Here is a 24,148-nt window from a genome sequence, read left to right as displayed (position 1 = left end):
GCATGAGGTGATGAGATAAAGAGGCTTAAATATTCAGCATTACTGGGATGCAAAATGAAAAAGGAAATATTTTTATGAACATATGTTGGCAAGAGATACTTTTTTTGTCAAGTCGTTTCATCCTTTTCAAAATCCTTACAATGCAAAATTAAATTTTTTGTGTTAGTCTCTGTTTCCTTTATGATCTGCAAAAAGTTTAATGCAACTCATTTATGTGCTTTGAGTCTTCACTGAACAGGCTAAAAACTCCTAGAAATTCATAAATGACAGCAGGGCCTCAGTGCTTGGGATGGCAGGAGGGCTGGGCAGGGAGCACATCCCAGGACAGGTCCTTGTTCCAAACTTGCTATCACCAGCTTCCTCCTTTATTTTCTTAAGAGACTCATTCTTGGGCAAAGTCCAGCCAAGAAGAGGATTAAATACAGCTACAGCCTGAGCACAACTCCTTCAGAACAGAAAACAGAAAACAAAACAGAAAACAAAAGGAACCAGGTTTGTAGGAAGGAGAGTTTTGAGGAATGCAGAAGACTTGATAAGCAGGGAAGTATGATCAGAAACATGCTAAAAAATAGGAAGGTGGTACCAGAATGAAATTAGATTGTGTGCAAGAAAAAAAAAAAAGAATATTTGAGGAAAAATTGGCATTGAATATTGTGGAGAATTGAGGGGGAAGCTGGTAAATGTGCTCATCTCAAAAGTCCTGTAACAGATCTTTGGACAAAGCAGCTGTGGGATAAAGGCAGTGAATGTTGTTCCTGTTGTTCCTGACCCTTTCCTCTCTATCCATCCTTCAGCATCCCTGCATGTGGACACAAAGGGTAAAATTCCATTATTATGGTCAGACTCAGAGGATAACTCACAAAGGGGAGAATGTGGTTTGTACAACAGACCAATATTAAATATTGATTTTTTTTTTTTTCTGAATTAATGCAACAGCAGTAAATCTGTGCATTTGTAGGAGGATGCACTGGGGCCCATGGAGAGGTTTGGAAACAGCCCAGTCAGTTTCCAGCTGCTGGGCTGGCCCTGCCCTCTGAGCTGAGCTGCAGAGAACTCTGCTGCCCCAGGCACACCCTGGTGCCTGTTTCAGAGCAGGGGCACATGCTCAGCTCCTGGAGCCCAGAGTCACACAGGACACCTGTCCAGCCATGAAAAACACAGCACAGGGACACTGCACGTGGCCAGGCCAACAGGGCTCTGCCTCCCCACCCAGCTCTGCACCACTCATCAATGCCCAGTGCCCACTGAGCCTCTGCATTTGGGACACACCTCTGGGAAACAAGAATGGAAAGAGCTGAACTTTGACAAGGGGAAAAAAACCTCTGGATTATTCACATGGTATTGATGTACCCCCAAATTAAGACAAATTAATTTAGAGGCACAACAGCCAGCTCAGAGCAGCCACAAAAGGGTTGTTGTTAAAAAAGGAAAGTTTTTGCTAAAAAGATGTTCTACAGATAAGCATCATCCTGCAACAAAACTATGCTATTTTTTTTCTTTTAAAGTTTTTCTTCCCTCTTCTTATTTTCAGCATGTAGAAAATGTTCAAACAAGCTGGACATAGAAACCACAGTTCATGCCACCATTAGGTCTCTCCCTATTGCTTCTGCCAGCAGAAGCTTAGAAATAAATCACATGAAATATGGGTGCATTTTGGGTACAAATAGAGGAACTTATAAATAAATTTGTATCTTCAATGATATATTTGTCTTCACATTAAAGAGTAGCACTTTTATTGTGAACCTTTATTGCAGTATTAGAGTAGAACTGGAATTATAGGACTCTTCAAACCCTTAAACTGGGAAATACAGGTAAAATGTCCTTCTTGCCAAACAATCTGACCCTGCCTACAACCTGTGAAATATCAGTCTGGAAGGGAACATGTTATTTACATCACCCAACTGCTGACACAGAATCTGCAGCTCTGTGTTTGAGTAAGGATGTGGAAGCAGCAGGATTATTCCTGCAGGAAAGCACTGCCTAGAAAAGATGCACCAACAAAGGTTTCCTTAAAAAACCCACCCCAAACAAACCCTATAAATACACCCATAGCTCCAAACAGATTAAGGTTTGTGTGGTTTTTGCTTTCTAAAATCAATACCCATCCCTGGATAGCTGTGTGGATGAGGTGTTTAGGGACATGGGTTAGTGGTGGGCTTGGCAGCTCTGGGATAATGGTTGGAACCTGATAATTTTACAGGTCTTTTCCAACCTAAACGATTCTATAATTGTATGACACTGATACAAATAGAACCAGCAAGCACCATAAATGAGCTGTGCACAGGGTATGTCAATACTAAACTTGGATTTTGAGTTATTTTTGTCTGGGAGAGTCAGGCTCTGTGTGAATCCACCCTGGTGTATTTTAATAGCAGCCTGTGCAAACAAACCAGGTCATGACAACCAGGGAGACAGAGCCCAGCTGCTCTGAGGAGCCAGGATCTGCCAGGGAGTCTGGTGGAACCAGACCACCCTTCAAGCTTCTAGCACCTTCATGCTGGTGTTACTTTCAACTTCAGGGAGAGTCTAAGCACTCAGCCCCTCAGCTAATAAAACTTACAGATGTGAAGGTAGATCTGCTTTATGATCAGCTTTAAAATTTGACTTGAGAAGCATGAAATAAAAATCTTCCATAAAATATGTTCTAAGAGGTCCCCTTTGCACAGCCAGCTCTGGGGATGGGCTGGGCAGGGCTTCACTTATTTACACCCTTCTCTGCATGCAAAATTCACACCATAGCAAAAAGGTAATTCCTTTAGCAATAAACACCCTTCTCTCCTGTTGATGCAAAAAAGTAATTTGTATGAAAAAAGTGAAGAATAATTCATGTGTTGACATCCCTCTGTTCATTTGTTTGTGATACCTCACTGGTGTGTCTGTATTGGCAAATAAATCAGTGTAAAGAGCAGGCACCCCACACCTGAAGTGCTACAGCCAGCCAGGATTCTCAGCTGAAAAATAAAAGGGTTACAAAAGGAAGGTTCCATGTTAGGACATAACAATTTACAGCTGCTCCTTAAAGGTTGTGTTCTTGTGTGCAAACTCTTCTCTTAGCCTGTCAATAAAGCACAGTGCATGCTGAAGGAAATTCTGGCTCAACAAGCAAAGCTCTTCCAATTCTATTATGCAAACAGCTCTCAGAGTAAGGACATCTTTCCACTTGCTTGGAATTCTAAAGTGTTCCTGTAGATACATGTGTGCAAACCAGTAATGAACATGGAAAATAAACCAGGGATTAATCCTGCAAACTGAGCAGACACTGCTGTAGGATGGGGAATAAAACCCCCTGTGCTGGGCAGCCAGCCATGGAGGAAATTCACCCCTCTAATCCAAATCCCTCAGTCAGATCCTGACTCTAGATGCTGCCCAGAGGAGACACTTGTTAACCACATTTATTATCAGTCTCAAGTGCCTGATGTGGATGTGCCAATCTTCCCCACTTCCAGCTCCTCAAGCTGTGTGTGACCATCCAGGCAGGGCTCAAACCACTGCCAGGCTGTGTGTGCAAGGCACAGAGTTCCCAAACTTGGTGCCAAACCACGAGCAGGCTGACAGAGAGCTCTGCCCTTCTCCAAGTGCTGGTTTCAGCCCCAGAGCTGCAGCAGCAGCCCCAGCCCAGGGGAGCAGGGCTGCAGCCAGGGAGCAGCAGCATCTCACTCACCACTTTAGGTTTGAAAGGTGGCTGAATCTCTCTGTTCTCCAGTTTTTCCCAGTCAATTCTCCTGAAGAAAGCGTGTTCCCTGATGTCTCTTTCACCCTCCAGGCCACAGCCAAGGCGTTTTGCAGGATGTTTAGTCATTAGCTGTTGGGAAGGAAACACCAAACAATTCAGTTTAATGCTGGAAGGGAAGTGAGAGGGACTGTCCTCTGCTTGCAATGCTCTTGGTCCTCTCCTGAAGACACACACTGCTAATAAAATTGTTTTGAAAAGCTAAAGTGAATTTTTTGAAGAATTTTCTTGTCTGATCACTGGAGACAGCAAATCAGCAGCAAAATGAGGGGCTGCATTGGGGAAATTTTTCCCACTGGGCAGAGGTTGCTGCTGGAGGTGCAGGTGGTGCCCAGGACATGCTGCCATCCCTGCTCACTCCTGAATTTCACCTCCAGTCTCAGTTCAGTCTCACAGACCTGCAGAACAGCTCCTGCCCTATCTCAATCAATTAAACATCATAAATTCCAAAGCACTAAAGCTCCATGAAGTACAACCCCCCCACTCCCATTTCATTTTTCTGGGGCTTGTTCAAGACATCTCATTACAGAGCCTCCAATTCTTTGGCACCCAGCTGACAACATCTAATCTGTGTTTCCTCCCTTGCATTCTTAATGACATCCTGGTCAATACTATACCCAGTTACAGAGATTAAACAGACTTGTGGAAAAAAAACCAGCCCCAAATCCACCAGCCTGGCGTGCTTAGAAACTGGAATGTGCTCCCTAATTAACAAGTTCCTCAGAATTTTGCAATTGGTGTGTACATTGGGAATTGTGCAATGTAGCCTGGAACTCTCAGTTCCAGTTTCATGGGGACTTTTTAAAACTCTTTTACAAATTATATATGATTAATGTACTGCTGGGAGTGATACCTCAACAGATCTTCTTAAAACCTCAGTACCACTTTAGTCTCCTTCCAAATGTTGAGTTGATCTGATTCCAATTTTGAACCTAAAATAAAAATGATTCTAAGCAGGTTTGGGAAGTGGCTGTGCACTGGGCAGGAATCACAGCCTTCTTCAAGATTAACAGCAACATTGCCATTTCTGTTACCTTTTCCAAACCCCTTGTTTAATAGTAGGTGATAAAAGAAAATGGGAGTATTGATTCCAGTAGTTTCAATTCTTTCCAAAGTTGCTGCATTTACCAAAACCAACAAACTCTCAATCAGTGGAATGGAAGTCAAGCAGACAAATCAATTCCAAGAGCAGAGTGGGCACGTTTGTCTTGCCCAGTGGTGCCCAGTGCTGGGACTGCTGAGCTGCCACTGACTGCAAGGGTCAGAAACTTTCCCATATTGACTTCTTAGCTCAGGAAAAACTCCCACTGAAACCTGAGAATCATCTGCCAGTTTAATGCAGATGAAGAACATGCCAGTACCACAAAATCTCAGAGTGCAGGGTAATTTTAGCTTTCTGTTCTCCCTTGACATGAGCACCCAGAGAGCAGCACACAGGGGAGCTGAAAACAGGGTCATTACACCAGGTTCAGACTGTGCTCTTTGAGTATGTGATTTTCATTTCAAGGCAACAATCTGAATGTACTTAACAAAAATACATCATGTTTATTTTTCTTGGCAAGCACTTCTACACTGGGATAAGCTCCAAAATTAGCATGGGCTTTCATTTTACCTTCTTGTTCTAAACACCTTTTCTCTTCCTTGATGATTTTCTTTAATGGACTAATATCCAGCTCATGTATAATACTTCATAAATGGTTGAAAAGGATGGGAAGAATGTAAAAACCAAATTAACTAAGTGCAGTGATGTTTTATCAGTGTAAGTCAGACATCAAATAACCCATTACAGGCAGTGGATTGGAAAAGCTGCAGACTGATGGTGCTCTGGAGAATCACATGAAATCAAAGGAAAGTCAAATGAATTCTTCTTTCCTAAGCTAATCCCCTGAAGCAAAAATCTATTATTTTCCTCAAAAGTAAAAAAAAAATTAATTTAGTATCTAAGACCAATTTTAGGCCACACAGGTACCACTGGGTCAGAATTTCCCCACGTTTCCTTGCATTTATGCTAAAGATCTTCACATAAGCTCATCTTCACCTCCATTTAAAAGTGATTCTCCTAAACTCCTGTGCTCTGATCCTGTCATTAGGCATTCTGGGCTGAGGATTTGCTGGAGGATCTCCAGCCAAGCTGAGAAATCTCATTTTGCAAAATTGGGGCTGTGCTGCCATGGGTTGAGAGGCAAAGGAGGGGGAGACTCTTCAAACCATGGTCCTGTTTATAAATCCTGCTCTGGATTTGGCAGCTCCTGATTGTGACATTTGTTCTTTCCATAAAACAAGCAGGCACAGCAGGAAGAGCCCAGCACTTACCAGTGACACCAAGTGACAACACAACTCAGCACTGCCTGACAGAAGTTGCACTTTAAAATACTACAGTGCTGTGTCAGAGCCAGGCAAAGCCAGCTACTCACAAGGACTGCCAAAAAGGAACTTAATGAAAAATGACATTTTCTCTCACCCCCTTGCAGATGGAGACAGCTTCTTTGGACAGTGATTTTGGGTAGGAAACATTATGCTCCATTATGGACTGGAATAGCTCGTCTTCATCTTCCCCATCAAATGGAGGCTGTTGAAAATAAATCAAGAGTGAGTAACTTATTGAGCTTCCTTTTTATGTTTTAAAATTCTCCATTTTTATGAAATGGCATGACAACACCATACCCAAGGGATCCATATGCAGCAGTGCTCCTTGTCCAGGAACACCCCCAAACTCACAGCAATCTGCAGCCTGGGGATCTGCTGACCCAGAAGCTTAGTGTTTGACAGTCTCAGATTAAAATCAAGGAGAAATGTTCATTTCTGTCCCCAGAATGGCAGCCAGGTTAATGAAATGTGTGCAGGATTATCTTTGTGATCAGCTTTAAAGCTACTGTGCACCAAATAGGCAAAATACTTCAAAGGGTGAAGTTTGGGGAATAACTTTCAATTACCTTGTGCTAAAGTATATCCATTTCTCACATAATTCCAGTTAAACTCCAGTTTGTTTTATGTCATGGCTGTAGATTCTGCTTCTGAGACTATCACAAAAAAGGGCTGCACTGTATTTTAAAATACAGGGGTAGGAAAGTGCCCCTGGATAAATCCCCGGATTATGGGCCCTGTGCAAGACCCAGCTAATGGTAAATCTCCTTTTCTCCAAATCATTCAGATGGCCAATATTTGTAATTCAGCCTGTAAATGTTAACAGCTGCAGTTGCTACACACTAAAACTGTTTAAATGTCCATTGGAATTTCGGACAGATAATCTTAAAGACATTTTTACAAATGTGCATTTTGAGCTTGGGAAATGCCTGCCCTGACCCAACACCCAGCCAAAGCCAATTGCAGGAATCTTTTTCGACTCAAGACTAACAGAATCCCTTAAAGTCGGTGCTTATCTGCCGTTTATTGCAGCACAGTGTTGCTTCCCCACCCAGTGACTCAGAGAGCAGCCCCTCATTAACTGTGCAGAATGAGGGGTGTGGAACTCAGCACATTTCCAAGTGCTCAGACCCATATTTTACCCCCAGGACATACAGCACAAAAACTGTATTCTTGGGACTTAACTGCAATGCAGAGCTTATACACACTCTTATTATGCTTCCCTGTGGTTTCAAACTCCTAAATGGTATTTCTTCCACTTGACATGCATTTTCCTGCTCAAGTGTCTCCCTTTCAATTCTGAAGATGGCTATTTATAACATTATTGCAGTACAAAGGAGCTGCATTCAAAGGCAGAGCTTGATTATGTGGGTGCAACATAAAGAGCTTAAAGCCTAAATACATTCTCAAGAGCACAAGGAGACAGCAGCAGAATGAAAGGCTTCAATCTTATCCTGTAATGTTCTGAACCTTTAGGGAGCCCTGAAACAGAGCAGCCTTGGAGGGCAGGAGGAGGTGACAGTGAGCACAGGAGGGGAATCTTACCTGGCCAGCCAACATCTCATAGAGCAGCACACCATATGCCCACCAATCCACAGACTTCCCATAGGGCTGGTAAGCAATAATCTGCAAAATCACAAAGGAAACAAAGGAAAAAACCTCGTGTTAACTAAACCTTGGCACTGTGGTTTATTAGGTACATGTGTGACATGCAGAGAAGGACAGATTTCCTTGAAAAAGGCCAGAAAGACAATCCTGTAATCCTCACTCCAGCTAATCAGGGTTTCAGTGGGAGTTGGATTGGTTTGTAAGTGTGAGTCTAAACCCACCCACGCCCTTGGTACCCTGATATCATGGAAAATGCAGCTCTCAGGAGTCCTTGGGATGCTCATTTGAGGGAAAAGGAGAAAGTACAGCTGCACAATGTAGGAGACAAGGCAAACCCATTATCCAACTGTTGTGTCAAAGTTTGAAATCATGAGGCTCACTTAACTTATGGGCTATCAATAATTAAACCTTTCTTTTTAATCTTTATAATTTTTGTTCTGCTGTAAAAGGAATCAAAATTTAGGAAAAGAGCAAAACACCAAAAATCTCAGTCGAGTTTTCCCAAGCTGCATGATTGTGATACTCAGGATGAAACACCAGTTACACCAAACAGAAAGGGGGTTCTGCTGCTCAGACTAATGGAAATGTCAAGTATTTTCCATGCTCTGGGTTCACATCTGACTCACAGAGCAGTGCAAACTGAGTTCTGACACAAGGAAAGGCTCAAGTGCCAGCAGCACCCAGCTCCCCTCCTGAGTCATCCCCTTTAGCCTCCTCAGGGATCAGTGTGCATTTATTTAGGAGCTGCCCTTGGTGATGGTGTGGGGCAGTTTGGAGGTGCAGGTGCTCCTCAGATCTTTCTGAACAACTGGGAAGGGATGCTGTGAACTGGGAAGGGATGCTGTGAACTGGGAAGGGATGCTGTGAACTGGGAAGGGATGCTGTGAACTGGGAAGGGATGCTGTGAACTGGGAAGGGATGCTGTGAATTGGGAAGGGATGCTGTGAATTGGGAAGGGATGCTGTGAACTGGGAAGGGATGCTGTGAACTGGGAAGGGATGCTGTGAACTGGGAAGGGATGCTGTGAACTGGGAAGGGATGCAGGACATCCCAGCCCTGCCCATCCCACTGAAGCATCAGAGCCTTTGACTCCAGCATCCCTACACTGGAATGAGCAGGGGACTGAGGCAGTCACAGCTCCAGAGGGACTTGCATTTCATTCTCCTGCTTGCTTGTGTTTTTATTCTTTGTGAAATAAATTGCCCAGCCAAGTACACATCACACATCCTAAATTTTTTAGTTGTCTGAAAGAGAAGTTGAACTGCCAAGTTCTGTGGTTGCTCAGGAAAATAGTGAGTCACCAGAGCAGTAAAGCAGGACTGCCTGGCTACTAAATAAAATTATGGTCTCTGTGTGGATATATGTCCTTGCCTGAGATACAGCAGCACACAACTTAAAAATTGCTGCAATGTTCCTAACCAAAGGATTTCAAAATCAATTGTGCTTTGGAATATATCAGACAACCAGAGATAATAACATGATTCTCATCTGGAAGGCCCTACATAAAGGCAGTCTATATTAGCTGTCTCTTAGCAGTAATATGGGCTTAAAAATATAAACTTGGGACATTCATTTCATCCTATAGTAGCTGACATACTTGGTTGCTTTCCCTTCCATTTCCATCACCAATAGGTTCCTGCTGGATTCAATATTGCCTTTTGAAACACCAAAAACTTTCAAACTTTTATCCAGGAAAAATACTGGCCTTTACACACAGAAAATGACAAAACATTTCACCCTCAGTCCTTCTCTGACCATTTCTCCCTGCCTTATGGAACAGAATATTTTATATAAAAAAGGGGATATTTTTCAGGTCATTGATTTGCAAGGGCAGAACGTTTTGTACAACAAGTGCAGTCCAGGTATGTGGTTTTGGGAGGAACAGTTCCTTTCAATTAGCAAATGAGAAAAAGATGAATCCACAGCAGTGAGAAGAAAATGCTGCCACACTGCCAAGGTTCTGTACCTGGCAGGTCTGTCCAGGAGCCCACAGTCCACTTCTGTCCCTGCTGTGAAGGAGTTTGATGGGATTACTGAGAGGGGAAATCACCTAAATGCTGCAATGCAATGCCCTGCAGTGAAAGTTGTACCAAAGTAGGGACTCAACAATGCTGATTTTTATCCAAGGGCTGAGTCAAGGCTGGGTTCTTCTCTAAACAGCATTCCCACCAAGAAATGCAACCTCCCCTGTGAAATCTACTTTTGGGAGAGAATATCAAATAGAACCACCAGGAGAGGCAGAATTAACATGGAAAAGCTCCAGTGGATGGTCAGAATCACTCCAGTTTTTCTGCTGTTGGATGCCACATCTGATGAGCAGAGCTGGCACTCACCTCCCTCCCTGAGCCAGTCTGTGATGGGAGGGTGGGAGCTGAGACACAAACACAGCCAGCAAGGCTGGAGGAGTCCCACTGTGAATGCAATGACAACACCTTTTTCACTGAATTATCTCCATGGAGGAAAAGTGGTGCTGTCACTGCCTGTGCTGTACACAGGGAGTTTTCCTCCTTTAATCCCATGTGAATACACCCAGCTGGACTCAGTGAGGCTGTGGCACCAGGGGAGCCCAGACCAGCCTTTGTCCCTAGAAATAAAGACCTGAACCCTCCTCCACCTGTGATTCCTGATTTTCACTGGCCAGGCAGCAGTGTAAAGCTGATGGGATCCTTCTCTTCCTCTCCTCCATCATTAATTTAAATAATTGCCTTTTTCATGTCCTTTTGCATCTCAAATGTCCCATTTTACCCATCTATTGCCATGCATTAAGAGCTTTGCCTTTCCAGGTTCTGTGGATTAGAGCACTCAGAAAGAGCTCAGGAATTTCTCTCATCAAGCAAAATTGGCAGAAGGAGTTGCTTTTTTTCTTTTTTCCTCTATTTTGCCTCCAAGGAAGGCACAGTTAAGAGCAGGACACAGAGATTAATATCAGCAATTTGTAGGAATGTTTAGATCATTGCAGCTAGTAGCCAGTTGGGATGAAAAGATTATATCCCAGAGGCAAGAGGAAATCTTTTGTGAGCATATATGATGTCTGCTGGAAAAGTTAAAGCTCAGTTATTAAAAGAAATAAATATTACTTGCACAAGAAACAGTCAAATGCACTTTCCAAACCATGGTGATACCTATTTGCCTCCCACAATCCTGGCAAATTCAAGGTTGGAACTGAAGGTTTCAAGGCTGTGAGATGGAAGAGAAGGGAAATGGAGCTTTTAATTTAAGTTCTTCCAAAATTCAAAATCAGCACTGTGGCTGCTGCAGGGATGCTGATGGTGGGGTTCTGTGCTGGCAGAATCCCTTCCCCCTAATCCTCCTGACATCCATCTCCTCCTGTCTCTCTAGACTTGCCAAGGAACCACAAAGTACTAATTGATTTCACAGCTATTTTACCTCTCTGACCATAAATATTTAAGTTCAGCACATCAGGAAATCCTCTGTACAAGATAACCACTTTCTGCCTGAGGGAAGCTGTCAGACCTGGGATCCCACCAGTCTGACCTCTGCACACTCCTCAAATTGCACAGCATAAGAAAATGAACAATAATTCCAGCCCATTGTACACCTAGGTAATAGCAAACAGCAACCTTCCCACTCAAAAATAAAAAAGGAAAACATTATTTTGCAGCACTCCAGAGTGGGGTTCACTTGCTGAAGGCAGCTCAGCATTCCCCTGCTTGTGCACACAGAGCTGAGCTGTCCCTGAGGGTCCTGGCAGCTGTGTGCTCTCTGACCCCACCACATTCTTCCCCAAATGCTGCTGAAAAGAGCTAATTCTGCATGTCTGAGTGCAGCCCACTCACAGGATTCTACTCCAGACACCTTCAAGAGTTTATTTAGATTTACTTTATCTCCACCCAGCAGGGAATGTGACCATGCAAATGAATTCTCATTAAAATCTATTAGAAATGTATAAATTTTAGCCCATGGAAACATGGGCTGGAACAGCCCTGCAAGCAGAACAGGAACTTTCCTTTGAAGTTTACAGAACTAGTTAGCAAACTGCCAGTCACAATAATTGTGTCAGAGACAAAAGAAAATCAGCCAATTAAACAGAATCAAATCAAATCTGTTTGTGAGATAACAGACTAATTTTCCCTCACTTACTGGATGTTTTGGTAAAAGGATTATTTCTTTATATGAAATTTCCAAATAAAGTAAAATAATTCGCTCATTGACCCACACTGAGCATTCTGGTATTGACAAAACGTTCTTTAGCATTAACTGGCACAAGACAATTGCCACAAAAAGGGCACTTTAATTTGTAATATTGGCTTCATTTATGTTTTGACAGAAGGAAATGAAATACTACTCTGATTGTTCTGATATCCTGCTGCAAGCAACAGCAAATGGTGAAAAAACAAGGGTGTATAAAACCCAATATTTCATTCTGAAAAGCATGAATTAGCAACTGGGAAAAAAAAAAAAAAACCAAACTATTTTTCATTCCAATTTCACTAAAATGACAAAATTCACCTTAGACACTAATTTACTTGTCTGTGTATAAATCTCCCCTATTCCAACAAACAGGAATTCCAGCCAGGAATGCTCCAGCCAGAGCTGCCTCTTGCTCAGTACCCAGTGAACAACTGAGTCTCTTGGACCAGGATCCAGCCTCTTGCATCAAATCTGCTGCCAAACAAATCAAAGCTCTTGAAAGCTCAGTATGCACAAAGACCAGATTTTAATATTCATATATTTGAATTATATCCAAATCACCACATGTGCTTGTTTTCAATTCTTTAGACCTCAACTACTCAAATACAAATCAAAATCTCAAAGTCTTTACTCTGAGCTTGTATTTATCCCAGTGCCTTAAAGCACAACTGGGCTTCTCATGATTAAATATTCATTTTAGACCCACTGCAGCTGATTCAGGCTTCAATGTCATTATCAGTGGCTTGAAAGCTGCACAGGTATGGCCAAGACATGGAAAACTCAAGGAAAATTATAAATTTATTGCAACAACTCCACTCAAGGCTGATCTCAGCTTTTGGAAGAGGCCTTCAATGACAGGAGCATTCCTGAGAGAAGAGCAGAACTCGTGGCACCTGAGCAGCACCTGTAGGACACAGCCTGGAGGAGACACAGTGGTTTCACAGAGAGGCAGCAAAAACCTCCAAGACCTCATGAGAGTCCCTTCCCAAAAACCAGTGAGTGGTTTGTGATTTCCTGAAAATGCCAAATAATCCTTTAAATGAATATGTGCTGGCAGCTGTGTGGAGCTATGGAGGAACAGATTAAAGCAGCATTGTTTGCTCCCAGTGAAAGATTTGCTGATCTCAGCAACACCCACAACATTTGTAGAATTACAGATTGCAAAGTTTACTATAATAATATTTCCAGGCTACAAATTTAAGATCAGAAGTTGGTGAGTCTGGTTTTTAAAAGATTTTTGCTAGAATGAACAAAATCTTACCTCACAAAAAATTAGTTTTTATTTTTTAAAACAGTGCAGATTTATTGATTACATTGCATGAATTCACAAATATATCCAATACACCTGCAGAAGTGAAATGGTGCCATCCATGGAGAATCTGGAGTTAGAGCCATCCAAACCCAGTGGTGAAAAATGTGAAGGGACAGTTTCCTTCAAGAGACTAAAAGGTTCTTGAAAGGTCAATATTTACCTCTGGTGCAATGTAGTCTGGAGTGCCACAGAAGGTCCTGGTTGTTACTCCATCTAACATGTGCTCCTTGCACATCCCAAAATCAGCAATTTTAATGTGTCCTTCTGAGTCCAACATCACATTATCTAATTTCAGATCTCTGAGAAGAATCACAGCAATTTCAGGTTAATGTTTGGGATCAGCCAGGGTGAGCTTACTCTGAATATTTGCATTTCTTTGGGAGTGGAGGTTCAGGGTGCACATGTGGGGCTGGCTCAGCCTGGAGAGAGCTGGCCAGACATCTAAGAATGATCTTAAAATCCTGGAATGGGTTTGAAGTGACCTTAAAGCCCATCCAGTTCCACCCCCTGCCATGGGTAGGGACATTTTCCACAGTCCCAGGCTGCTCCAAGCCCTGCCCAGCCTGGCCTGGGACACTGCCAGGGATCCAGGGCAGCCACACCTACCTGGGCTGGGCAATCAATGAAGAGGTGGCTGTGTCTGACCCCTCACCTGAGACTTCTGAATGTATAATATTATTAAACATCACACAGGAATACAAAACATACAGTTTTCCATTTTCCAGAGGTTTTATTTCAGTGGGGCAGAGCACAGGTGTCAGACAGCTCAGGTTAAACAGGGCTTGGGTTTCCACCCCACCAGCAGCAACACAACAAAAAGAGCTTTACACTGATGGCTTTCTGTGCTAAAAATACACTGAAATGTTAAAGAAACTGATCATTTTGGGATTTCAAAAATAGTTCAGAAATTACTTATGTCAGATCATACTCACCTATAAATAATCCCTCTGTTGTGGAGAAAGAATAACCCAATTGAGATCTCAGCTGCATAGAACCTGTGTGGGGGGAAAGAAAAATCAACAGATTTCTTATTGCCTCATGATTTTCTTCTGGCAAAATAAATTGGAAATGAATCATGGTAAAGGATGATAATACAGTAGCATATGAAATATGCAATTTATAATGTATGTACATAGGTGACATAAAAGACATATCACTTCTGCTGGATCTTAAAATATACATTTGATAATGATGATAAAATAATGCAGAATCTAAAAAAAATTTAGAAAATGGCTCCCTGGACCACAAAAAATGGTGGAATACAGCTTTTTTTTGCACTAACTCTGCTGCAAAGGTCCTTATCTCTAATCACAGATTGATGAATTCAGAATACAGCTCAATGTACATTGCAATTCACATGGCATGAAATAATTTGCAGAAAGTGTTCCTTTATACAGCCTGTTAATGGATTAATTACATGAAGCTAATTCACATGATTACCATCCAAAATACAATTGCTGAATGCAGTCAGGAGGTGCAGAGCACTGGCTGGAGCTGGTTGCTGTGGAACTGTGCAAGAGGATTATTTAAGGATGAGATGAATTTTAAGGCTCAGCACAAGGGAGAGGAAGCAACTGAGCTGTGCACCACTCCTCAGAGGTGTTTGTGAAGATGCAGCACAGGCAGAAGCTGGCATGAAGCACCACAGATTTTGTCAAGTGTTGGCAAGTTGCATTAGCTGGGAGTCAAGGATGATCTGCCACCATCTCAGCTTGATTCAGAGCTGTTAAAATGTTTGTCTGCATCTGAAATACTTATATTTAGAAGGCCTCTCGTTTAAACAAGCCCTGATTGCTTAAATCAAAATGAGAAATTATTTAACTGACTGCTTAAAGCAGTTGGTCACCCTTGATTTTAAAGTTTTGTTAGTGAATGATTTATGGAGCACTAGCAAGTGGTGATGAGGTATTATAGGGATGGCTAAAATGGTACTGATGGATCTATTCACTCTTAAATGTGCTGCAGATCATTTTCAGTTGCTCATTGATGTGCCAGATGTACAATTACCTGAATAGAATCATGTAGATAAACAACTCCTAATTCCTTATTAACTCCTCACAAATATATCACAGGAATTCTTACAAGCTATACATTGAATTTATCTTGTATAAACTGTAATTTATATCACAGTGCTGAGTCTATTTGTACTGCCTTTCTCTACATCACTAATTCAGGCTGAAGTGTTCTGCTCAGTTTTTTTTTTAATATTTGCTTTTAAAAACAACATCAGAATATGAAATAACATCTTTAATTTCCTGCTGCCCTGCTTAAATTCTTGTCACTTTTCAAGTAAGCCTCTCCTGCCTTTGTTTGTGCTGTATTTTTGAATAAAGGCAATTTTTGTCTATGTGTTCAAACAACATTTTTAACACAAAGTTCAGATTTTGAGCCTCAAAAACAAATGCCAGCCCAGACTTCACTGTGAGCTTGGGAAGAAGAAGAGACCAAATTCTCCTAGAGTGCAAAATCAAGATGATGAAATGATTTAAAAACATGAACACTCACACTGCTTGTGGCTCCTTAAATTTTCCCACTTGCTGGATGTGATACATGAGATCCCCACCATTCACATACTCCATCACAAAATACAGTCGGTCCTAGGACAAAGTATTGAAGAGGCAATAAATACATTAGAGACAATATTAGATACTCATTGATCAGCCAAAAAGGGAAAAAAGTCACTAGCATGTTATTAAAAAGCTTTTAGGTTTATTAGGACTGGGAAAAAAATTATAGATCAGGAAATGGAAATGGAATGTTTTGCACAACCTTCAAGAGTAAATGATTGATGATCTGTCTAGTTTTGCCAATTTTAGTGCCATGCTTTTACAGATGATTTCAAGAATTATACAAATATAGCTCAGTCTGAAAAATCTGTCTCTAAAAATAAATTTCAAAAAAAGAAATCAAAGATGGTAAAATATTCCAAAATTTTGGAAGCCATTTCTAATTAAGTTTTCCTTTGGAAGATGGTGTGGATGTGGCACTTGAGGACATGGTTTAATGGACTTGGTGATCTTAGAGGTGATCCCAGCCTCAGCAATTCCATAATTCCATGTCATTCATGAGGCTAGCACAGTCACACTGGGCCATCAGATCCATCCCCAAATGTGTCACTGGGAGATGTTTTGCAATGTGATGGACAAATACCCACTTCACATATTTATAAGGAAAGAAGGAAAAAAAGCCCCTCAGTGTCACCCAGAAGTGACAGAAAACTAAATTAAATCCACCAACACTGATTCATGACTAATAACCCCACAATATAATAGCAACCAGTAGGAATTTTCAGGTACTATCCTCAGAGCTTTAAAAGAATTTGGGAATCTTTGGGAATCTGGGCTTTAGGCTCTGACTTAGCAAAGCACATATAATTACATTTAGGAATTGCCATGCTGGCTTGCTCAAATGACTGCATGAAGGAAAATATTTACAATTAATTTTTTATATTTAGGATACAAGTGGTGATTGTATATGGGATTTCTTCACCATTTTCTACATGCAGAGGCTACCACACATGGGCTGGGTGATAATAAATGTTACTGGAGTGATAAAACCCCTGACCACACAGCCTGGGAAACATCAGGGTGGCAAGAAAGAGCTCACATACAACTGTCTGGAAACAAGAGTGCAGCTGTGTCAGGAATGGGGGCTTGTCCTGCAGTGCCAGGACTCGTTTCTCCACCATGGTGCACTCCACATCATCATCCTGGATCACCACGTCCTTCTTCAGGATTTTGATTGCATAGAGCTCCTCTGTGCCCTTCCTGTCTGCCAGCATCACCTGCAGGGAGGAGAAACAGCATGAAAATCCCCCAGGGCAGGCAGGGAAGGTCACTCAGAGGATTTGGAGAGATGGCAGGCCAGTTTTTCCTTTAATTTGTATAGACAAATTTGATCAAAACTCCAAATTCATGATCATTGTACAGTTCAGACAGGCTCTGCCCAAACCTGCTGGTTGATTGCAGGCTTGCTGAAGGGCTGATAAAATGTTAAGTCCCAGGAGAATTCTTCAGTAAAGGGCACTTTATCACCTGAGTTTTGTTCAAACAGGCAGAAAAATAGCAGTCTGTCCTCTCAGCTATTGGATTTCTAATATATATACACACTATTCCTGGTTTTTTTTTTCAGTATTTTTTCCCAGTTTTTTTCCCTTACCAATGTTGGTGACTTCCAGAACTGGCAGAGTGACCTAGGCATTAAAGCCAGAAAATTAAATTAATTTCCTTGAAACTGCCAAGAAGTGAGAATCTGAAAGTCAGCAACGAGTTCCCATCTTGCCCAACAGTCTGTTTGTAAATTTATTTTTATTTCTTGAAGAAAACTGCCAATCAAGACTGAAGTCTGCTAGGTCTTAGGGGGAATGACTCTACTCCCTGTTAAGAAATCCTTCCTCAAAAATGCATATCCTTTTCACTCTGGATTTTGCTTCTCAGAGAGCTGTTTGTTCATTCTTCCTCAAGGAAAAGAAGAAAGGAGGAAAAAAAAAAAAAAGGGTAAATTGTGAAGAATTCCTACCTTCCCAAAGCTCCCCTTTCCAAGAACCATGAGAAAGTTGAAATCTGTCAGCTTCACCCTGTCCAGATTGTTGGATGGCACACTTGAGCTCTTGTCTTCTGTTGAAGTAATGACTCTGTTACCAGCTGGCCCAAGTTTGGCTTTCTGAAGAACACACACACACATACACACACAAAAACAGCAGAGTGAGAACTCCCTGTTCCCCTGGCAGGGGGATCTGGCTGGAAGTGAGAACTGGAAATGGCCAGGTCTGAGGTGGCATTCCCAGGTGAAAGGCTGCATAACAAAATATGCACAGACACACCTTCAAAGACTCATTCCAGCAATAGTTTTGACATTATTGAGGGAATTAAAGTGGAAAACTGTGTTCATGTATAACCAGGTAAAGCAGATATGCTTATCTGGTTAGAAGAACAAAACCAAAGCAAAGCCCAGAAACAAAATAAAAAATGGTAAATTACTTTCATGCCAAAAGCAGCTTCAATGGTGCTTTTGTTCTGAAATGAAAAAAAAAAAAAAAAAAAAAAAAAAAGAGGCTATCCCAAAATACCATGCTGTAATGTGCATTAGGTATTTTAGGATATAAACAACCTCCTCAAAACATTCTCTTTTAAAATGGAATTCTTCAAGTCATTGCATAGCAAGGGTTAAGAGAATTTTCACATGCACTAAGAACCTGCATTAAAAAATCCCACAGCACATGAGAATTAATGCAGATGAACATGGCCACTTTCAAACCAGCAGTACAATCAACTTTGATTTTCAATCAAGGGTTGATCTGGAAAAGGGAGGAAGGGGAATATTACAGACAAGGGCTCTACCAGACACTCTGGTTTACAGGAGGCTGCAAGTCTCAGTATTTCACACCAGACACCATCATGGCTCAAGTAAGCTGCATTTCAAATCTCAGAGTTAATAGAAGAGAAAAGAGTAAGACTCACCAAAAGATAATGCAGGCTACAAGATAATATCTTTTTTTTTTTTTTTTTCCCCAGAATAATCCCACATACCAGCAGAAGCAAAGCCCACAAGGGTTAATAATTATTTGGGATGTAAGTGCTTTCCCCATCTGTCTGGTGTGTTGGTCTGGTTAATAACCACTCATATGGTGAATTTACTTTTTGCCAGGGATAGATGTTTGACAATTCAGGATAACTACTCTTCTCTCTGTTTCACAAAAGGACAATATTTGTATATTATCCCTCTTCTACAGATAAAAAATTATAGAAATGGAGGTTTATTCAAAGTGACACAGTAATTCCCTTTAAAAGCCATGCCTGGCATGCACTGGAAATTGGAGTTACAAACTTTCCCCTTCCCAGAGGAGCTGGTTTTAAAACCTTAAAATCGAGAAGCACTCGTTTCACAGACTCCATCTACTCTTGCAGTAATGTCAGATATTCATCTGACAAAATAACCTCCTGCCACTTGAAAACCATATTCAGCTTGGATGATTCTTCCTGCAACTTTGTAAGTGCAGAAAATCTCATGCCCTGCCACAGGGATACGAATTTTGCAAGTTTAGATCTCTTAAAAAACTTGTAACATGTCTTAGAATGGGGAATTTCCTCCACAGCAATGTCATTAATTGTTTGCATGAAAGCAGCACTTGGAGGTGCTGACCAGGATCAGGTGCTGTGCAAACATTTAGGGATCCAGACCTGGGTGTCAGCTTAAATCCCTGAGTCTGCAAGGGATGTTCCAGGGGAACCAATCTGTGCTGGGGCTCTTTGGCAGCACAAAGCTCCTTTCCAGGCCACACAAGATTGAGCCATGAGCAAAACAAGGGAAAAAAACCCTAAAATCCCAATATCTATTATTTGTAGGAGATAAAGAGGTGGCTCAAGGGAGCAGCTTTGCTGGCCATGCCTTTGTGCTGTTGCACAAATGGGATCTCAGATAAAGATCTTGCTTTTCTGGTGCACAAAGCAATTTCAATATCCTCCTTTTCACTCAGTAATGGAGATCCAAATCAGGCCCTGATTCCTGAATGGAAAGCACCACCTTTATTTCTTACATTTTAAACCCACTGGGCAGGTTGTTGGCAGCTTGTTTGAAAACGTTTAAACCTTGAAACAAAAAATCAAATTTTGTTCCAAGTCCATTTGTTTTTCGGGTACAAACCTGCCAACCAGGTGTGGAGTGCTCTCCACAGCCTTGCAATCCCAGGCTCTGGGGTTTCCAGCACTTTTTCCATAGAAAGGCATGGCAGGTTCCCCAGCAGGATCCTGTGCCTGCTGCTGTCAGCATGTGAAGGCAGGATCTTAAAATAATATTTGAGAACCCAGCCAAGGCCTCTCTGCATCCTCTGAGCTTAGATCCAATGAGCAACAGACAGGCTCCTCTCCCATTTTTCAGTTTTTTTTTTAATTCAATGTCCCTCTCAGTTTGAGAATCTCTTTTTGCAGATTTCTGAGGAGAGCACAGGGTTCCTCCTGTGTGCTCAGGTGGGCTCTGAGCAGCCTGACCCAGGCAGGAGGTGACCAGGGCAGGAGTTTATTGATGTGCTGAGCTGGGGTGACCTGTGCCCTGTGACCAGGTGACAATCCTGCTCATCCCCTGGCTGAGCTGCCATGGCAGGGGTAAAGAGAGAACCCTGCTGCAAACCAGCTGGAAAAACCAGGGAATGCTGGGGAACAACCAGACTGACTCAAAGGAAGCACACAGCCCCAAAGTGGCAGGAACTCAGTAAATTATCATAACCTTATCAAAGGCCTTATTTCCCATCACCTTGGCCAGCCACCACCCTTTCAGAAGCATGCAACAAACACCTTTTCACACTTGGCATGTGAATTCCTGGTACTGCTTTTTGGCTTAAGGTTGTACTGGAAACAGAGTGAGAATTTCAAGACATTTCACTGAGCTCTATCATGAGTTTTATATCTGAAACACCTTGGCTGTAGCAGACAGAAAATGCCATGCAGCCAATATCCTCTTCCAGTCTGCCACAGCAAAACCAATTTTGCAGCTACAGAAGGGACATAAACTCAAATTATTTCTAAAAGCTTATTGGAGAAGATTGATATTTTGCCTTTCCTACTACGACTAAAATTGAAAATCTCAGAATCCTATTTGAACCCTCCTTTATTTTTTATGGATATTAAAACTTGCTGAAGTTGAAGACAGCATTCCAGGCCCTGGATTAATTTTCAGTCCACATTCCAACTCCTTGGCTTATTATCTTGGATAAAAAGACAGTATTGTTACAACAAAGCCAGCTTGCAGCAAACCAACCAGGGAAACAGAATGTTAAAGATAAATTAGTCTGCACTGGTAGCAGGAAAGTTAATCTAAAAAGAAAACAAGACATGCACATCATCTTACTTCCTCTGCTTTGGACGCACCTTATCTCGGCCAGCTCTTTTACCCTGAAACCACAGGTGAGACATATCTTATATATTCAGCCCAAACTCACTTCTCCATGGAGTGCTAAGAAATTACAGTGTGCTACTCTGGAGAGACTCTGGGAATTTTGGTGCTTTTTGTAAAAGATATCTCAGGTTTCGCAGTAAAAATGCTTTGGATTTCTTTTTATCTAAGAGTAACAACTGTGCTTTTAATTAAATGTGAAAAAAGTTATCCAAAACCTAATGAGAAGTGTGATGCAAAGAAGAAACAGAAGTGATTTAGTGAATAGTAATTCTTCTTTCTTTGTGGCAATTGCAATCATTCTCAAAACTTTCTGATTTTTCACTGTGAAGAAAATTGAATAGGACAAAACAATAAATATGAATGTTGATTCTTCTGCCCTCCTGTATATCCACAGTAGAGCATCTTAGGAATTACAGAGCAAAAAGACTGAATAGTCATTTTCAGCATTAGCCAATATTAAATAGAAATTGTGAGAATTAAAAAACCAAATTTCCCTTTCCTATCCCCAGCTCTTTAGGGCAGTGAGTCTCTTTCCACGATCTCAGTGCTCCAACACCTTGTATTGCTCTGCTCCACTGCCTCTCTCAGCTGCTGTTTGCAACACTCAGCTGGGTGAGACTGGCTTTGTTCCCACGTGGGAAATGAACACCAGGATCCAAACCTGCCCAAACTTGCAGCCACCCCCTCCTTCCCCCCAGGCACAGCTTCAGGATGGGGAAACCCACAGCCCCTGCCGTGGTCAGATATCCAAGCAAACACAAAGCTTTGTGTGCAGCTCACTGGAGGATGTGCTCTTGGTTGTCAGGGAAACTCACTCCCAGCGAGTTCCCAGATGCCAGCAGGATCATCCCTGGCACACATTTTCAAGAGGAGAAAGTGATAAATGGAAAAATATTTAACAACAATGCTGAATTCCCACCACATGAGCAGAGTGCTGTGGGGGGAGCCACAGTCCATCCTTTATTTGCTGGCCCCACCAACACCTGGCAGGGAGGTGAACCCAGAGCTCTGCTCCCAGCTGAGTGCTCTGGATCCTCCCAGCTCTGCTCCAATGGATAGCAGCATTCCCTCCTCACCTTCACAGGTGCACCCAGCACCCCCTGCCCTGCCTGTGCAGCTGCTGGGAGCAGGGAATCCCTGATGGAACAGGAGCACAGCTCTGCCTGCTCTGCTCCAAACCCCACAGCTCTGCACAAGGAGTGACTGCCTGGGCTCCTGTCAGTCACAGGATCACTGAACAGCTGGGCTGGAAGGCACCTCAAAGATCCTCTCATTCCACCCTCTGCATGGGCAGGGACACCTCCACCAGAGCAGGCTGCTCCAAATCCCACTGGGACACTTCCAGAGATCCAGCAGCAGCCACAGCTGCTCTGGACAACCTCAGGTCCCAAGAATTGAGATTTATGGAGCAGGAATGTCTCCTTGCCATGACTTAATCCCTCTAAAAATTCTAACAAAATCCCTGCTTCTCACGTGGCAGGAAGTGCTCAGCAGTTTTTTGTTTGACCCCCAGATGTTCTGTGTGAAGGAATCAGCCACATCACTGCCACACCTGGAGCCAAGGTTTCTGCTCCTAATTCTTGAATTCACCCAAAGCTATTGCAGGTAGCACTCTGCACATCACTTACAAAAATGGTAAAATGGATGGAGGATGGAACAGCCTGAACAGTAAATTCCAGCTTCACTATTCTAGCCCAGGGGCTGTGGGTGTGAAAGGAATGCTCAGTTCTCATGCACAAGGAGCATGAGAGCAGCTCATATCCCAGACAAACCTTAGAAGATGTCACTGACACAACCAGCACAGCTCAGACAAAGGATGGAAAAACTGAAATAATAATGATTTATCCAAGTCTCAAGGAAAGACCCATTCAGGTTTCCAGTCATGCACTCACAAAGTGTTTAGCAAGCCTTTAATAAAGCAAATAAATCCAATAAATTTCAATCAAAATCTGGAAGAAAAGCCCTCCCATTCAGTGCAATGTTCTCTGTCATTGTGGCAGCTTGTTTCTTACATTATTGCATTTCCAATTCCATGTAATTATAGATGCTATGATAGACTATCAATTTCCTACTTTCTACAACTTAATTACCAGGATGCTGAGAATTTGAAATGAGAGGAGTCTATTTCTGAGCCCCAGCAAGACCTAATGCTTCACCAGCCTGAGGTTTAATCTTCAGCCATAACCTAAGGCCAGTTTATAATTCATCAGCAGAGTTTTGCTGGAAACCAGGGAGGTTCCTGGTACCAGGGACACCATCAAGGATTCATGAGGTTCACACATGGATTTCAGCCATTCCTTGGTGAATTTACACTGCAGCAACACTTCTCTGCAGCAAGGGGAACACTGAAGAGATGGAAATAACCAAAAAGCTGTTTATCAGCACTCTGAGAGTCATTTTCATGATGGCAGCTTCACTATGGAGAACTATGATGTAATTAGTAAAAAATGCACTGTATCAAAATGAAAATGCATTTTTCTTTCAATGGCTAACATAGTTATTGAAGAAAGAGCTGGGAAAAAAATCCATAGCATTCCCATTGCTAGCAAAAAAGGCATGAGGGCAAATGGGATGTTTCATAAAGATATAAATGAGGTGGGTGATAAAACTCCACCTGGGACTTAAATATCGACTATTTTATGTCTTTAGTTTGCTTTTCTTCTCATTTCCTCTCCTTCTCCTTATAAAATTGTTTCATATTTACCCTGTTAATCACTAAAATAAATTTATGTAAAGGATTTGCCTGCAACAAGTAGTTGTGCTGTATGTGGAAAGGATTAAAAATGCCTTTTGCAGAAAGCATGTCCAAGGACACAGGAACCCCTCTCCTGAAGCCACCAAAGTGCTGGGCTGAGCAATCCTGAGGTGAGCAGAGCAGAACCTGCTTTTACACCTGCAATTATAGAGGGAAAATTCTCATCAGTGCCAGTCATCAAACTTGAATAAAGGGCTGTGTGAAAAATATGACAACGAATTTTACTGAAATTATGGTTTAAATTTTCTAGGTATATATATACACAAACAATGTGGATGATTTCCTTCTTTTCAGGAGCCAGCTCAGTTCTGGTGCTTTTCCCTGTTCTTTGCTGACC

The 24,148-nt window shown here is 42.1% G+C and overlaps 1 protein-coding gene across 1 annotated transcript in view; it reads right to left on the bottom strand.

Annotated features, from left to right (window-relative positions):
* Positions 1–24,148, bottom strand: part of PRKCA (protein kinase C alpha) — a 141,428-nt gene that overhangs the window by 6,726 nt on the left and 110,554 nt on the right. The window contains exons 9-16 of the mRNA XM_056505734.1: positions 17,685–17,828; positions 16,777–16,950; positions 15,672–15,763; positions 14,099–14,161; positions 13,327–13,465; positions 7,640–7,720; positions 6,192–6,299; positions 3,662–3,802 (exon numbers count right to left, since the gene is read on the bottom strand). Coding sequence (XP_056361709.1) covers positions 3,662–3,802; positions 6,192–6,299; positions 7,640–7,720; positions 13,327–13,465; positions 14,099–14,161; positions 15,672–15,763; positions 16,777–16,950; positions 17,685–17,828 — 942 coding nt within the window. The remainder of the gene's footprint in view (positions 1–3,661; positions 3,803–6,191; positions 6,300–7,639; positions 7,721–13,326; positions 13,466–14,098; positions 14,162–15,671; positions 15,764–16,776; positions 16,951–17,684; positions 17,829–24,148) is intronic.

This window comes from Oenanthe melanoleuca, chromosome 18, assembly GCF_029582105.1.
Source record: "Oenanthe melanoleuca isolate GR-GAL-2019-014 chromosome 18, OMel1.0, whole genome shotgun sequence".
Lineage (NCBI taxonomy): Eukaryota > Metazoa > Chordata > Aves > Passeriformes > Muscicapidae > Oenanthe > Oenanthe melanoleuca.
This window is presented reverse-complemented; position numbering and strand designations above follow the sequence as displayed.